The sequence below is a fragment of the Vicugna pacos genome, chromosome 3 (genome assembly GCF_048564905.1).
Source record: "Vicugna pacos chromosome 3, VicPac4, whole genome shotgun sequence".
Lineage (NCBI taxonomy): Eukaryota > Metazoa > Chordata > Mammalia > Artiodactyla > Camelidae > Vicugna > Vicugna pacos.
The window spans coordinates 14471183-14487217 of record NC_132989.1 but is presented as its reverse complement, the minus strand read 5'-3'; the positions used below and the strand labels follow the sequence as shown (position 1 = coordinate 14487217).

Genomic DNA, 16035 nt, shown 5'->3' with positions numbered 1-16035 from the left:
GGTGGGGCGGGTGGCCTGGGTGCCTCATTGCAGGGATGGAAGGCCCACCACTCAGAGGCGTGTGCTGCAGGCACGGGACCGAGGTCTCGGTCCTCATGCCCTCTTGCTCTCTCTCGAGTGTGAACTCAGGTGCACACTTGCTCACCAGTGTGGGCACAGTGGGCACACTTGCCTGTTCTCATGCTCATGTGTGTATACACCTCCCTCACAGACCTGTGTGCATGCACACACACGCAGCCTCTGAGAAACCAGCATTACAAAACTGGAGGTGAACATGGTGTAAATGAAGTGTGGGAGGCACCTGCCCGGCCTGGTTAGACTCAGGCTCTTAGGTCCCCTTCTCACTCCACCAGGCTCTGAGTCATGGGAAAAGGGGACTGATTGGAGAGTTTGGGGGACAGGTCTTGGGGAATTTTGCCCCTGGGGCTGTCAGAAACTAGAAGCAGAAGCTATAATTGATGTTCTCATAATTCAGACCAGGGGTCCACTGGTCCACTTGTGAGCCAGTCTGGTCTGCGGTCTGTTTTTGTAAATAAAGTTTTATTGGAACACAGCCAGGCTTATTCTTGTATATACTGTCTGTGACTGCTTTCAAGCTGCAACAGTAGAGTTGAGTGGCTTGTGACAGACTGGATGGTCCTCAAGCCTAAAATATTTACTAAACATTTCAGAAGATTTTCTAAACTTTATAGAAAAGTTTGCTGTCCCTTTGCTGAACTTTTAAATTCAATAGTAGGAGCTTATGAGCTCCTATTACATGCCAGGCACTTGGCTGAGCATTTTGCTAGGCTGTCTGGGAGCATGAGACTGACCAGAAATGGTCCCTGCCTACCAGCAGCTCAGTGCCCAAAGGTGGAGCTGTGATAAGGACACGTGTAGTTAGGCCTGTGATTCAGGGCTGTAAGAGCCACAAATCCATGTGCAGTGAGAGTCCAGAGTCCATCCACTGAGTTCTTGGGGCCGCCTGACATTCCTTCCGCTGTTGTTTTAGGATCCCTGCGAAGACAAACGCCATAAAGACATCTGGTCCAAGGAGAAGACGTGTGACCGCTTCCCAAAGCTCCTCATCATTGGCCCCCAGAAAACAGGCAGGTCTCTCTACTCTTGACCAGTCTCCCCAGTCTGATGGCTCTCTCAGCCACAGAATTCTGGGGACCATCTTGCCCTGGTCCCACACCCCAAGAATCTGCCCCCTCTTTTCCAGGAAGTGGGAGTAAAGGTGGAGTGAACATGCATTGTCCATCAGTGTGGAGGTGGGAAGTGGGTAGAGGTTGGGCAAAGAATTCTATCTGTCCTGAACCACAGCCTCAGGGGAGCTCTCCCTGTGTCCTCGTGGGCGTCTCTGAATCAAAGCAGAGAAGCCCAGATCAGCCTCTCTGCAGGCTTGCGCAGTGCCAGGCAAAACTGGGTCAGGGCAAAGAGCACTGTGATCAGTTAGTCATGTCTGCCAGAGGGGCAGGAGCGGGAGGTGGTGATGTGGTTGCTAAGTATTTGTCAGGCACACTATATGGCATGGATGGGTGCTCCCACTTTACAGACAAGACACTCAAGGCTCAGAGAAGTTAAGTGACTTTCCCTAACACATTTAGTTAGGAAATGGCAGGTCCAGGTCCTGAACCCTGGTCTCTGTGGCCCCAAGACTTGCACTCTTAATCACCAAACTCTCCAGTCTCCTTCTCTTCTGGAACCTCTGACTGTAGCATATTAACTGTAGACTCACACATAGGAAAGGAAGGAACTCTCTAAAGGAGAGGGTAGGTCCTGTACTGTCAAACAGGGAAAGGAGTATGAGTGAAGGAAGGGCACCAAGAGAGGAGGCATCTGAGCCAGATTGCTTAGCTCTTCAAGAATTTACATCAGCAGACTGGAGAGTCTGGAACTCCCTTTTCCTTGAGTTCTTCCCAGAACCAGAGAGGACAGAGGGCCAGAGCCAGAAGGGACCAGCAGAAACCATGTAGTTCTGGGATTATGAGGAGACAGTAATCAGCTGGACATGGCTGCTGGAGTACAGTGGTGAGAAGGATTCTGAGACCAAGTCCTTGTTTAGTGGTAAAGAATGCTGTGGTGGACTAGTGATGTCTGCAGTGGATGCAGGAGTGGGGGGTACCCAAGTGCGAGCCGTGTATTGGCCCATCCCGAGTTATAATTCCTTCACGGTAGAGATGAGGAGACTAAACCTAGAGAAGGGAAGGGACTTTTCCAGTATCTCCTAGTGAGTAATGGAGTGTGAGCACTAGAACCCAAGGTTTCAGACTCCATCTCTGTGTTCGGGGCTGAGCCCGGGTCTCAGCTGTCTTCCTTCCCTGCAGGCACCACGGCCCTCTACCTGTTCCTGGGCATGCACCCCGACCTCAGTAGCAACTACCCCAGCTCAGAGACCTTTGAGGAGATCCAGTTTTTTAATGGCCACAACTATCACAAAGGCATCGACTGGTAAGTTGGCCTTTCTGTCCACAGTGGGACGGCATGGCTGTCATGGAGTCTGCCCAGGAGGAGGTCTGCTGTGGCCACAGCAGGAAGCAGCTGGCGCTTGCTCACACGCAGCTAAAGTTCCTGTAAACATGGACAAAGCTCAGTGACCCTTGAGTCATGCTATTGGAGCCTTGTCTCAGATGGGACACTTGACGAGGAAGCCTTTGGCCCCTTTACATTATTGCCTGGGTTCAGACACTGCTAGAAGTCGGAGTCCGGCCCCTCCCTTGTGTGCACAGAAACATCCCGAGTCCCAGAGAAGGAGAAGGACACGCCCAATGCCCTGAGAGCTGGGGACAGAGCCAGGGAAAATCCAAGTGTTCTGATCTGAAGGCTGCATGTGAAGCCGGAGGTGGTCTTGTGAGCCCTTCAGAGGTGGCTCGCTAGCCTTCAGGGCGTCTCCTGGGGTGGTGGGAACGGTAGCTTCCCACCAGAACCTATCACTAGAGATTATTACCACAGAGGGTGGGCGCTGGAGGGCATCGTGGTTCTACACTCTGATTTTTCAATTTGGATCTCTCTCTACTATTTGTCTTTTCTAACCTTATACTTGTATTCCTCTTGTTTATTTTTATGTCATTGGTTTACTGAGTGGGGACATCATAGGTATTTTTCTGTTTGCTTTTTGGTATTTTTCTGTGTGTATTTCTGTCAGTCTCTTTCTTCTATCAATCATTTGTCCACCTGCCCACCTCCTTGTCTGTTTCTGTCTCTGGTATCACCAGTCTCTTATGTCAAACGCACTGTAGCCAGATGCATTATTGGGAGTCACCTCTTTCTGGATTTAGAGAGGTAATATGGTGAGTCACTGTACATTTAGCAGCACCTTCAGCAAGGTCTGGGGCATCACCCATTAGCAGATACATTAGTATGTCTGTAGCGAAGTATATGTATATTTATGCCAGGTAAGATACATAAGTCAAGTTTTGCTGCCTGATGACTTTGCTCCAAACTAAGGGAAAATGCTGCTTTCTCAGTTTAGGTGTCACACAATGAATTGTGGACACCCAGATGCTAGTCTGTGAAGGGAATTTGGAAGAGTGAAAGAGCCAGCAATTCCTTGGCTCCATTCCCAAGATTTTGATTTTGTAGGTCGGGGTTTGAAACTCTCACAAGCCCCTACATGACTCTGATAAGGGCTCCCTGAGACCACCCTGGAGAAACCCTGTCTCACAGGACAGAGTAGGGATCCTACGCCTTTAACTAGGATGAGCCTTGTGGGTTTGGTTCCCATGAATCCCCAGAGTTATACCTTGGTTTTGCATGAGTAGGTGCCCTTAGGAGGATCTAGAGTGTTCTTTTAGTTTTATGAGGGGCCCGCAACTTAGAGGTGGTCCCAAAGGACAAGTGAGAGCAGTCACTCTGGGTGGGATGTGGGAAGTTCATCTGGAAAGCTGTCAGCTTCGCCCATATGAAGCTGGGAAGAGGGGATGGGTGGCAGGAGGTGAACTCCCTCCCCACTCGTCTCCTGGTCCACAGGGACAGCTTAGAAAAGTGCCATCACAGGTCAGGAAAGAAACCCTGCCGTCTGGAGGCAGCAGAGGGCGTCCCTTCCCTCAGTGCTGGCTGGCGTTCCAGCGTCAGAGGCATCCCCACTCGCCCCCTAGTGGCAGCGAGAGTTAGGGCCCTGTCAGTTTCACTCTGGGAGCATCCCATTTAGGGTGGAAAGACACAACCCCCTTCCCATGCCCTGCAGCCCACACCGCACTCGCAAGTCTTCAGAGCCTCCTGACCATGAGGGCTCCCCCAGAAAGGAGCGAATTTAGAAAAGGGAGACTGCCAAGTGGCTGTTCCATCTAGGACCCCTGCCAGAAGGGAGTCCTTGTTTGGCTGGGAGCAGTGTGCCTGCTTGCTTTCTGAAGTTCCACCCCCAGGTCCCTTCCTCATGAGTCTTGCCTACGAGCCCCCCTCTCTGGGCTTCCTGCAGGTACATGGAGTTCTTCCCTATCCCTTCCAACACCACCTCCGACTTCTACTTTGAGAAAAGCGCCAACTACTTTGATTCGGAAGTGGCCCCACGGCGGGCAGCCGCTCTGTTACCCAAGGCCAAGGTCCTGACCATCCTCATCAACCCGGCAGACCGAGCCTATTCCTGGTACCAGGTGAGCTGGGGCAGCGGCGGGGCCCTGGGTGGGGCACGGGCTCTATCTACCACTCAGCCACTCATTCATTCAGCAAATATATATTGTGCACCTACTGCGTGCCTGCCATCAACTAGGCTCCTGGGAGGCGGTGGTAGGTTAAGAACAGGGTCCCGCCCCCACTGTGCTTCTAGCCTGGCAGAAGTCCATGCTGAATCCCAGCCAAGTTACCTGCCCCAGCCTAGCTTCATCTGGGGTCTTGCCTCTGATTCTGACACCAGGAAGAGGTGGAGGCTGTCTCCACTTTGACGAAGCCTAGATTTGGTCAACAGTGATCTGGGCTCATACTAACAGTGGCCTCTTCACTGGGCACTAGGTGGGGGTGGGGTGGGAATGCAGAGAAGGACGAGACACAGGGCCTGCCATTCTTAGTGGAGGATGCAAACGCCTGATCAGGTAAGGTGTTACCTAGGGTGTGGTTCATGCTAGAGAGTGTGACGTCTACCTCCTACTTGGCTAAGAACTAGAATTTTCTTTAATCTTGATGACCTGACTTAATTCCTTCTGAGCACCATTCCACTGTGCTTACAGGCTTTGGGCCTGTTGGAGGTTTCTTCCCCTGCCTGCCAGTCTTCCTGGGATTATGCCACAGGGCCAGGGCCAGGGGCTTCCTGGTCTAGAGCAGGGCTGGCCCGGCTCTGAGCCTGCTTCCCTGCGTTCTCCCAGTGGCCGCCTCCTCTCCGGGGCCTCGTGCCCACAGCGCCAGCAGGAGGCAGGGCGCAGACCCTCCTGTTCCCCCTCCTCTCACTCCCTGAGCCGGGAGCCCCCCTCGTCTGGTGGGCAGTCCCCCTCTTCCTCCTGCTTCTCGGGGTCTTTCTGTCTATACGCAGATATTGTCCTTTCCTCTGGGCTTTGTCTTTAGGGGAACAAAGCCACTTCTCTGTTCCGCTCTGCTGAGTGCCCCCCACCTCCTGGCGATGAGCAGAGACTGGTTGTCTGCTTTTGTAGGAGGCGGGAAGGAGGAGGGAGAGGGCGATGGAGGGAACGCGGCCCTAGGTGGAGTCCGACCCGCGGTCTGCACTGACGCGCCCGCGCTGCGCCGTGTCTCCCACCTCACTGGCGCGTCACTGCAGGTTCTGAGAGGGCAGAGGGCTTTGTGTGTCCCCTTCTCACAGGTGAGGAGGCCAAGCTTCGGCAAGCCAGGAGACCAGCTCAAGTTCATGTGCTGGCATTCTGAACCCAGCTCCTCCGGGTCTAAGACCCTCTTCTTTCTTCTGTCCACGGTTGAGGTGGGATGAGGAGAAGGGGGACGAATTCCCACCAGGAGGATCCAGGAAGGCGCTGGAGGAGGGGGGCCAGGGCCTGCCTCAGAGAAGAGGCCGCTGTGATGCGTCATTGTCACACCCTTCACCCCCTGCCTGGGCTGTGTGATCCTCAGTGAGGGTGGGGGGACCCGTGGGGGTCACTGCCTGGTGGACAGGTGCCCGATCTCTGGACTTGGGAATTCGGCTGCTGCCGACTGCCTGTGGGATTGTGTTAGGTGGTTCAAACCTGGTGTTTTCCCCTTTCCAGTCGTTTCCCAGTCCTTCCTGCTCAGTCTGCTTGAGCAGCCATAACTGTTATAGATTGAGTGGCTTAAACCACAGAAATTTATTTCTCATAGTTCTGGAGCCTAGAATTCTAAGTCCAAGATCAAGGTGCCAGTCAGTTTGGTTCCTGGCGAGAGCTCTCTTCCTGGCTTTTAGACGACCTCCTGCTCACTGTGTCCTCACAAGGCAGAGAGAGCTAACTCTCCGGTGTCCCTTCTCACAAGGGCACCAGCCCTGTTACGAGCGCCCCGCCCTCCTGACCTCACCAGGGCCTGTAGCAGACAGTCCTAGCTGCCTGGTGTCTGAGAACATCGGCTCATTTGTATTGTATTTATAAAGGATTACCTCTTATATGTGATAGCTGGCTCTAGTTTTCCATCGATGGAGGCAGTGTTGAGTTTACTTTTGAGATACATGTATGTCAGAAAGATGAGTCAACGTAAGGGAAATTATGCTGACATGGCACACGCAGGTGGTTTGTGGCTACAGCAGAAATCGTAGAGGTGGTGTGCTAATGACCAGCATTTGGAAGTTCTGATCTCATCCAGCTCCTGTCTTGGAAAGATGGGGAGACTAGGGCTCTGAGGGGCTGTGACTTCCCTGAGGTCAAAGGACAGACAAGGAGAGGCAGAACTTGAAGCCAGGGCTTCTGGGTCCAGCCCAGGGTCTTTTGGCCGCCTCCTGGTTGCTGTCCCACAAAGGCGTCTTCCTGGGGCCCTCCACATGACGTGCTGACCCTCTGTCCCGCTTTGTCTGCAGCACCAGCGAGCCCACGATGATCCAGTAGCCCTAAAGTACACCTTCCATGAGGTGATCACGGCTGGGTCCGATGCATCCTTGAAGCTGCGTGCCCTCCAGAACCGCTGTCTGGTCCCCGGCTGGTACGCTACCCACATCGAGCGCTGGCTCAGCGCCTTTCACGCCAACCAGGTAGCGGCCTGTCCCCCTGACCCTCGGGAGGGCAATCACAGTACTGGCTTGGGGGTAGTTAGCAGAGTCTCAAGATCTCTTTTACCAGTTCCAGAGCCACAAATGCTGTCACTGGCAAGTTAGACCTTTAGGGTCTTCAAAGGTTTCAGTCTTGTTTATCCCAAGCCCTTGTCTCATCACAACAGACTCTGTTCCTCAGAGGACCCAGAAGACCCTGGGATAGGCCCCCAGGGAGGGGGAAGACGTGCGTGTGTGATGGAGGGAAAGCCCGGGTGGAGAGGTAGGCAGGGCCGAATCACCGAGGCATTTTAGGGGAAACCCTTGGAGAATTTAGGCAGGAGAGTGACTAGTGACTTGTGGCCCAGAAGCTTGGAGAGGGGCAGAGAGGGGTGTCATAGGGATATGAGGGGCAGTCAGGGTGTTGGTGACAGCTTAAACTCGAGGAGAGGATGGCATTGGTCAGAGGAAGCTGGCAGAGAGCAGGGACTTAGACTGCCCGGGACTGAGGCCTGGATACCTCCCGTCCAAAGGTGGAGAAGGCAGCAGGGTTTACAGAGTCCAGGGTCCCGGGTGTGTAACCATGGCTGCTGACCCAGAAGACTGGGGGCCTGCTTGCCAGTGGAGTGGGAACAGGGTGAGATCACCTCCTCTTTCTCTTTTGCCAGATTCTGGTCTTGGATGGCAAACTGCTGCGAACAGAACCTGCCAAAGTGATGGACACAGTGCAAAAGTTCCTTGGGGTGACGAACACCATCGACTACCACAAAACCTTGGCGTGAGTGTTCCCTTGGCCTTTGAACAGGGGGATGTCCTAAGACTTGATTGATTTTGAGAGAGAAACAGGTTAGAGTCAGCAAGTGTAAGAAAGTACACACGTCCCTGATGGCAGTTTAGGAGAAAAGTTAATATGCCTTCAGTCATGTTAATAAAGGTATGGTCTCAAGAAAAAGGGAGGTGATGGCTTTGTTCTACTCTAGTCATTCCTACCCCGGGGTGTTCTTTTCAGCCTGGAGGCAGTGTTAAGTGTAAGTGTTTTCAGTGTTTTGTCTAAGTATGTTAGACCAACAATGAGCAACTGCAGTTCTCACAAGGGTTTCTTAGCACTAAATTATGATTTAAATACAAGTTTCATGAAAAAGACAGTACAGACATTAGTGGCTGATAATCCCCATCACTCAAAACCCATCTCAAGTGCCCCGAGAATGCCCTCCCAAGGTGAGTAAGTGCCCGCCTGTGTTGAGGGGCTCAGGGCTGGGGAGGGGCTGTCTCTTAGTATGCATCAGACAGGTGACACACTCAGCTGGATGAGGGGTTCTCAAGAGAAGGAGAAATGAAGTCAGTTTCCCAGCTACCTTTTTAGAAAAGATTTGCAGCCAGAATGTTCCCTTCTCCCTGCTATGGAGCTTGAAGGTAGAGAAAGGAAGTCAGGCCTTTGCGTTGAGGTAGAATGGAGCAGCAGAGAGGCCTGGGTTAGGACCCCAGATCCATTACTTCTTTAGCTGGGTGACCTTGGACATGTCTCAGGTCCTGCAAGCGTCACTTTCCTCATCTGTAAGCTGGGGATAAAGGTAATAATTCCTACCTCCCGAGGGTCACTGACTTGCATGAGAGCGTGCATGTGGAGCCTGTGGCTCAATGCCTGAGGTGTACTGATCTCAGTCAATGACAGTGCTGTCATCCTCATCTCCTCCACCACCACCACCACCACCACCACCTACCCCTACCCTGTGACCTTTTCAGAAATCCCTGTCTCCCTCTCGTACCAAACGTGAGTTCTATGTTCCTGCTGTCCTCGTGCCCAAGAATTTCCTAGTGGTTCCCAGTCTGGAACTGAATTCCGATGCCAGTAGTCCTCGCCCCTCACCCCCATGATAGCATCAGATCTTCTCTCCCAAAATTACCCGTGAAGCTCCAGCGTGACTTCCAATTCTGAAGGTAGTCTTGCTCTGTCATTTCTGAAATTTATTAAAAATTTTTTTTCAGTGATGGACACACTTAAATGCAACTGCAGATACAGCATTTCTTGATAGAGACTGAATGTATTAAAAAGCAAAAGAGCCCCCACTAAACTTTCCCACCCTACGTTAAAAACAAAAACAAACACGAAAAAAGCCATTGCTCACCTCTGAGTTGGAGACTGCTAAGAGGACTCCCAGAATAAGGAAGGCTGGGAAGTGTTCATGTTACGGATTTGCTGCAGGAACTGAGCCTGCCTATAGCTGGGGAAAGAGGGGGCAGGTGTGGTTAGTGGGGCCCAGAGGCAAAACTTGGGCCAAAAGTCTGGGGTCCAGAGTGTGTGTAGGGGAGTGGCTGCCGTGGTCTCCTAGGCTCTGCCATTCCTGAGGTCTGTGAATGTTGTCTTAAGGTGGGAAGGGGCTGGGCTGGACCAGCTCCCACCCACAGGCTTTCCCCACCTCCACAGGTTTGATCCAAAGAAAGGATTTTGGTGCCAACTGCTCGAAGGAGGAAAAACTAAGTGTCTGGGCAAAAGCAAGGGCCGGAAGTACCCAGAGATGGACTTGGATGTAAGTGACAGACGTGCTGCCTGTGGCCGGGGGATGAGTGACGGGGGTCCCTGTCCTGGAGGGAGTCTTCTCTTTACCTGACCCCCAGCACCCGGCAGCCTTGGCATTTCCTGGACAGTGTCCTTGAGAGGAGAAAATATGGGCTAGGGTATGTGGGTAAGAGTCAAATGAGTGTATTTCCTTCTACAACGGCTGAATGCTATGGGCCTTTGAGGATGAATCACACCTGCTCTTTGCCTTCAAGGAGCTCCTAGTCCAGGAGGGAGATGAGTCCCACGGTCTCGTAAGCAGAATATGAGTCAGGCAGTGCTTTGTGTGGTATGAGACGTTTTCCCAAGTGCTGTGGGGGGTGGTCTCTGGAGTTGGGCCTGGAAGGAAAGAGTACCCTTTGGACCTATGGCACTGAAGGGTACGGCATTCTGGGAGAGAGTGGCATTCAAAGGATATAGGGTAAGGGCACGCGCTGTGACTCTGCTTATGTTTCCCTTTTCATCCGTGACCCCTTTCTCATTTATAGTTGATTTACAATCGTGTGTTAGTCTCAGGTGTACACGGCACAGTGATTCAGTTACATATATATCTGTAAATGTTTTTGTATTTTCCATTAGAGGTTATTATAAGATACTGAATATTGTTCCCTGTGTTATACAGTCCATTCTTGTTGCTTATCTACTTTGTACATAGAAGTATGTAGCTGTTAATCCCATATTTGTAATTTATTCTTTCACCCACCCCACTTTGGTTACTGTAAATTTGTTTTCTGTGTCTGTTTCTATTTTGTAAACGGGCAGTTGATGGGGAGTATTTTTTAGATTCCACATACGAGTGAGTGACCGAGTGTTTGATGGGGACTGCTGTACTGTACTGTACACTTTTCAGAGTGCACGTACGAGTGACCGAGTGACCGGTTGGTTGGTTGATGGGGACTGCTGTTTTTAGATTGCCCATAAAACTGACACCATGTTTGCCTTTCTCTTTCATCTCTTAGTATCATAATCACTAGGTCTCTCTATGTTGCTGAATCCCTTCTCCCTTCTCCCTCGTGGTTTTATGAAGGAGCAGTAACTCTTGAATCCACACAGCACTGACACCTGCATTTTCCTCTTACAGTCCCGTGCCTTCCTGAAGGACTATTACCGGGACCACAACATCGAGCTTTCCAAGCTGCTATACAAGATGGGCCAGACACTGCCCACCTGGCTGCGGGAGGAGCTGCAGAACACCAGGTAGCCTCAGCCCCCACAGTCACACTGAATGTGACAGCAGGGATGTCCTACCATACGCTGAGCCAGACTGATCTGCAGAGTGGTGAGCCGGGCCTGGGCTGGCCAAGCACTTCTGAGCAATACTCTGCTGTGGCCCAGAAAGGGCCGGGAGGAGAGCCCGGGCAGTCCACAGGCACCTCAGAGCATCCAGTGCTGGGTCTGTGGCTGGTAGGACCTCTACAGCCACCAGAGGTCCGTTCCACTCCCAGCCTTTCATGGGGAGGCCACTGCCTGCTGGTAGAAGGCCACTCGCTGGTAGGAGGGAGTCCTCAAGACTCTTCTTCCCTCACTGTGTTCTACCACCCATATCCAGTCCTTCAGCCCATCACTTCCTGCCCCAGCAGGGTGTCCCCTGGGTATTAGCTGCCATATCTTACCTGTCGTCCAGAGGATAAGAGAGAAAGAGCCCAGCAGGGCCTTTTGCCAAGCTGGGGAGAGACTGGACATTTCCCTGAATGTTTTGAGCCAGGCCCTTCCGCAGCATCAGCTGGGCACCCAGAGTCAGTCACTAAGCTGGATGTAAGGGTGGTCACCTCAAGAGAACTCTGGACCTCCACCCACATTCTGGTTCCTACCTTCGCATCTCCCCTTCCCTCCGTGGGGAGAGAATCGCTGGTTCCTACAGTATCCAGCAGTCCTCCAGGCCTCCTTCAGGGCCCTGGGGCACTGCCATGCCATTTGGACCCAGAGACCCAGGTCTCAACTCTTTCTCCCATTCCTCCCCCTGGGATATGACATGTGTGGTGTTTCCTGTGGTAAAAGACGGAGGCGGTTGTGGAGTCTGCCGTGTCCATGTCGCAGTGTTCATCCGCGGTCCCGCAGCCCACCCAGCCTTGGCCCTGGCCGATTCGGGGCAGAGTGGGTGAGACCGCCCTCCCTGCCCTGCCCCAGCTGCCTGTGGCCGAGGGTTCCTAGAGACCCCCTTAACTTCCCCAGTACTAAGAAGCTAAAGTTTTTTAATATTTTTTTTCTTGGTGCCAGAGTTTATACCCTGGGTTCTGGGGTCACACTGTGTTACATATATATAGTGTATATATATATTATATTTTTTTTTGGTTAGGTTTGTTTTTAATTCAGTCATACAAAATGGTGGCAAGCCCCAGTCCCAAAGGGTATCCTATCTCAGTGCTGGAGTTTGAGGTGGAAGCAGGGAGTACGTGCCCGCATGTGGTGGGACCTCGAGGAGACAGTATGGGAGGGCCCTGAGACGTCTCGGTTCCTCTCTCAAGTGCCATGGCCGTCCTGGGGCTACCCCAGGCAAACAGAGCCCGTGAGATGCAGAGGGGAAGACTTTCTCTAGGAAAGCTGGCTGCATGAAGCGCAGTGACCCTGGGTGACTTTTGGCCAAAGGAAATAACCAGGCTGGGGTGGGAGATCTCAGGGCCAAAAGCTGGCCTGTTCCCCTCCCCTCAACATGGTGCTAGGTTGGGAGCTACCCTCGGAGCTGGGAGGCCCCTGGGACCCAGAGACTGTCTCGAGGCCCCCCTGCAGACAAGGGGAACTCCAGGCTATTTTCTGGTTGGGGCTTGCTCCTACCCCCCCTATCTTTTAACAATGTGAAGTGACTGAGGCTGGGCTGCCTGTCCCCAGCCAGTTCAGCTTGGAACTGACACCCACAAAGTGGTTTCTAGAGAGCCTTGTCTTATTCAGAAGACTCTAGTGTGTTGGGGCTGGAGGGTCCTTCAACGAACGGGTATAGACATAGGTCTGGAAAGGGGAGGTGTTCCTGGGCTGAGATTGGGAGCAGGGCCAAAAATTGAACTGGAGGCTCCCGATTCTGAGTCTAACACTCTTCTGCCAATGCCACACTGCCTCAGAGCCCATCCTTGGGACCCTACTCTGTGCCAGGTTTCCTGTCCCTCCCTCTGTCACACCCTCGGTCATTCCAGGATATGGGGACAAACCACTCCTTCCCCGCCAGGGTGCCTTTGAACCTTCTCAGTTCCAGATTGGAGTTTGTGTCCCTGTCACTCTCTCCCTCGTCACAAGGTCCTTCCCCAGCCTGGGAGCCTGGCTCAGTCTTAGTTCCCAGCTTCCGCACTGGGATGAAGCAGTGTGTCAGATGCTCCACAGGGCCAGCTGGGGAGGGTTCCATTGTCCCACCAGAGAAGTGTCCCCATCATGTTTCTCATTGGGGCCTTAGAGCCCAGGAACCCTGGGCACTGCCGACACGGCAGGGGAGGAGGAGCCAGTGTCAGAGGACAGGGTGCCATGCCTGCATGTACGCCCACCAAGACTTACCTGCACCAGGACCAGGCTCCCAGCGTGGGCAGCAGCTCCCACGGTGCACATCCCAGGCCTCACTTAACCTTCTGTCACTGTGCGGCTCGGGCTCCGTGACCTGCAAGAACCTTACACCTCCCACCTTCTGAAATCTTCGCTCCGGGCCTGGACGCCTGCCCCCGTCTCTGCGGGCTCAGAATGCCATGTCGGCAGGCAGGCCCACCTCCCTAGGCCTCTGGTCTGAAGAAGGAACGGGCAGGTTTGAGGCCCCTGGGGAGCAGAGGAAACACTGGGGATTTTTGTCCAGGCCCTTCTGGGGGGCTGGGGACTTGGCCTGTCACATATTCTAAGTCTGTCTTGTCACTGCTACTTCTTCCCTGCCCGCTATCGAATCTGTCGAGGACCCACCGCCAGGACCTGTAGGTGCTGGGGAGGGGGAGAGACACAAGTCGTCTAGGAGCTCTCAGCTGCTGAGCACACAGATCTCCTCACGGGAGGAGAAAGCCAGAGGTCAGTGGGGGCGGCGACATCAGCATGGTCAGTGGTCACCAAGTCACTGTCTGGTCCAGAAAAAATTATAGGAGAGAAGGAGCTTCAACAGCATAGGTGACTCTCCCATCCCTTCTGCCATCTCCTCCACACACCTTTGCCCTGGGGAGGCCTGGGGGGCTGTGTCTCCTGCGCTGCCTCGGTCACTCGGGGCTCTAGAGCTGCCCACGCCGTGGGCGTCCTGCCCTCGGAGGAGAAGTCTGAGGCTTAAAGCTGCGTCTCTTCTGAGCCGCTAAGTGGGAGCGGCCGGTGCCACCGGGGCCCAGCAGAGGGACCCGGGGTCTGTTCCCAGTAGCAGAAAAACTGCTGGACGGACCCACAGAGATGGGTGGGCCCCACATCAAGTGGTCCCCGCAGGTTGGTTAGTGGCAAAAACAAGTAAATGCTGTACCAGATACTTTATAATGAACTTCCACTACCCACTGTTTAGCCGTAACGTACTGCCACCTTTATCTTTCTTTCTCTGTACGTTTCTTCTGAACTAGTTTAAAAGTTGCAAGTACCATGAGACTTCACCCCAGATGCTTCAATGTGCATCTCCTTAGATGTGGGACTTTCTCCTACAATTGGCCCATTTATCACCCCAGACAACAGTGATTTCCCCACAACATCTGCTCTTCAGTCCACATTTAAATTCCACCCCCGCCCCAAACTTACACCTGCTCTTGGAATCGGGAATTAGTTAAGGTACACACGTTGCATCTTGTAATTTTGTTTTCTAAAATCTCTTGAGAGGCTGAAAAGTTTCCCTTCTGCTCACTTTGATTTTTAAAATGACATTATTTCCAAGGTTAGCGGGCTGCTGTCCTGTGGAAATCCCACATTCTGAATTTGTCTGTTTCTTCACGGTGTCATAAAACACGTTCCTCTGACCCTTGTATTGGCGAGGGTAATTCAGGCTGTGTGAATTTTTACCATTTGTACTGACTTGAGAACGTCAGCCTAAGATGCCCCCCTGCTGTCACCTGTACCAAGTGCCAAAGCAGCAGAGGGACGGGCCGGAGCTCCTGGAGAGGGTGAGGGAGCCAGCATCTCAGCTGGGCCTGGGAGGAAGGGCCAGGGAGAGTCAGGAAAGAGGAGGCTACACATGTGGAGTGGAGGGCGGACCAGGCAGCGTTGGGCCTGTTGAGAAGGAGGTGCCTCTGGCTCAGAAGATTGGTGCTGCCCTCTTTGATCCTGGTGGTGGACCACAGGAAGCCAAACATCACTGCTCTGTTTTGTGGTCTCTGGGTTTCCATCTCCTGGAGGCCCATGGTCTGTGTGCACTGGAGCAGAGCCAGCCCCTGGGATGTACCAGGGAAGAGCCCAGTGGGGGAGCGTCCTCGCCCAAGCTGTGATGTGAGAAGAGCCCTGGGGTGGAGGGAGGAGATGTGAAAGTTTGTCCCAACTGAATCCATTTAGTAGCTGAGTGACAGTTTTCCTCATCTACAGACTGAGCAGGTGGGGCTACAGCACGGATTTTCAGATGTCAGGAAAGGAAGCAGGTCTGCTCTAGCTGAAGTGAGGATGGGGGTCCCCGGTCCCCTCACCCCTGCCTGCGAGGCAGTGCTGGATTCCCAGGTGGCTTACCCTGGGCTGCCTGCAACCAGAGGCTTGCCCTCGCCAGCTCTTTGGCCAGAGACTTTTTTTTTTTTTTAAGTTCCCACAAGGGACAGGCATGGGCCCTGTGCAGGGTCAATGTCAAGGGCCTAGAGGATACTCTGGCTATTTTATCCTAATAAGTTCATCTCTCCCTCTCTGCTTCCTCGCTGTGGCCCTTGAGGAGAATGAGGGAGGAGAGGGTTTTCTATGACTGTGCTAGCTTTTATTATCAGCAAGAGGGCTCCTTTTGTAATTTGTGCATGAAATTCATGTCATTTCCTGGGGAGAGGAGAGGGCTGACTGGAGAGGGTGGGGGGCACACTCAGTGTGGGGGAAGGTAGAGGTTTCCTTCCTTTGTAGGGGTGGGGAGAGGGATGAGAGAGGGCACCCCCTACTCACCTCATCAGGGCTCTCAAACCAGCCGTTTTGGGTTGTGTTAAAAGTGGGAACCTTCCTCCATTAATGTACAATCTCGAACTAACTGCTAATAAAGTGGGGTTCTGTTTGTACACATTGGTCACATCTGTCTGACCTTTTTGCAAGGCCTTCAGGGGAGGGTGGACAGAAGGATGTTTGAATGCACAGCCAATCGACGCGCGCGCGCGCACACACACACATGCACATGCGCGCAGTCACTGTCAAATCAGACGAGTCCCATGAACTGTAAACTGAAGCTTTTCCAGACAGCTCAGGCCTGTTTCAGGACAGCCAGGTGGGGTGTCTCGAATGACAACCCTTCAGCCATGCCCACTTGCTGAGAAATGCTAGGGATTGACCCCAGCACTGGGAGGAGACTCAGTCTAGAGCTAGTCCTGCTCTG

At 53.0% G+C, this 16035-nt stretch overlaps 1 protein-coding gene across 12 annotated transcripts in view; it reads left to right on the top strand.

Annotated features, from left to right (window-relative positions):
* NDST1 (N-deacetylase and N-sulfotransferase 1) overlaps positions 1-15724 on the top strand; it is a 58729-nt gene extending 43005 nt beyond the window's left edge. For all 12 annotated transcript variants that reach the window (XM_072954738.1, XM_072954724.1, XM_072954761.1 and 9 more), the window contains 7 exons: positions 992-1088; positions 2310-2433; positions 4400-4574; positions 6902-7072; positions 7738-7847; positions 9495-9597; positions 10708-15724. In XM_072954738.1, the coding sequence (XP_072810839.1) occupies positions 992-1088; positions 2310-2433; positions 4400-4574; positions 6902-7072; positions 7738-7847; positions 9495-9597; positions 10708-10827 (900 nt within the window). In that variant the 3' untranslated portion in view covers positions 10828-15724. The remainder of the gene's footprint in view (positions 1-991; positions 1089-2309; positions 2434-4399; positions 4575-6901; positions 7073-7737; positions 7848-9494; positions 9598-10707) is intronic.
* Positions 15725-16035: the final 311 nt, after the last annotated feature.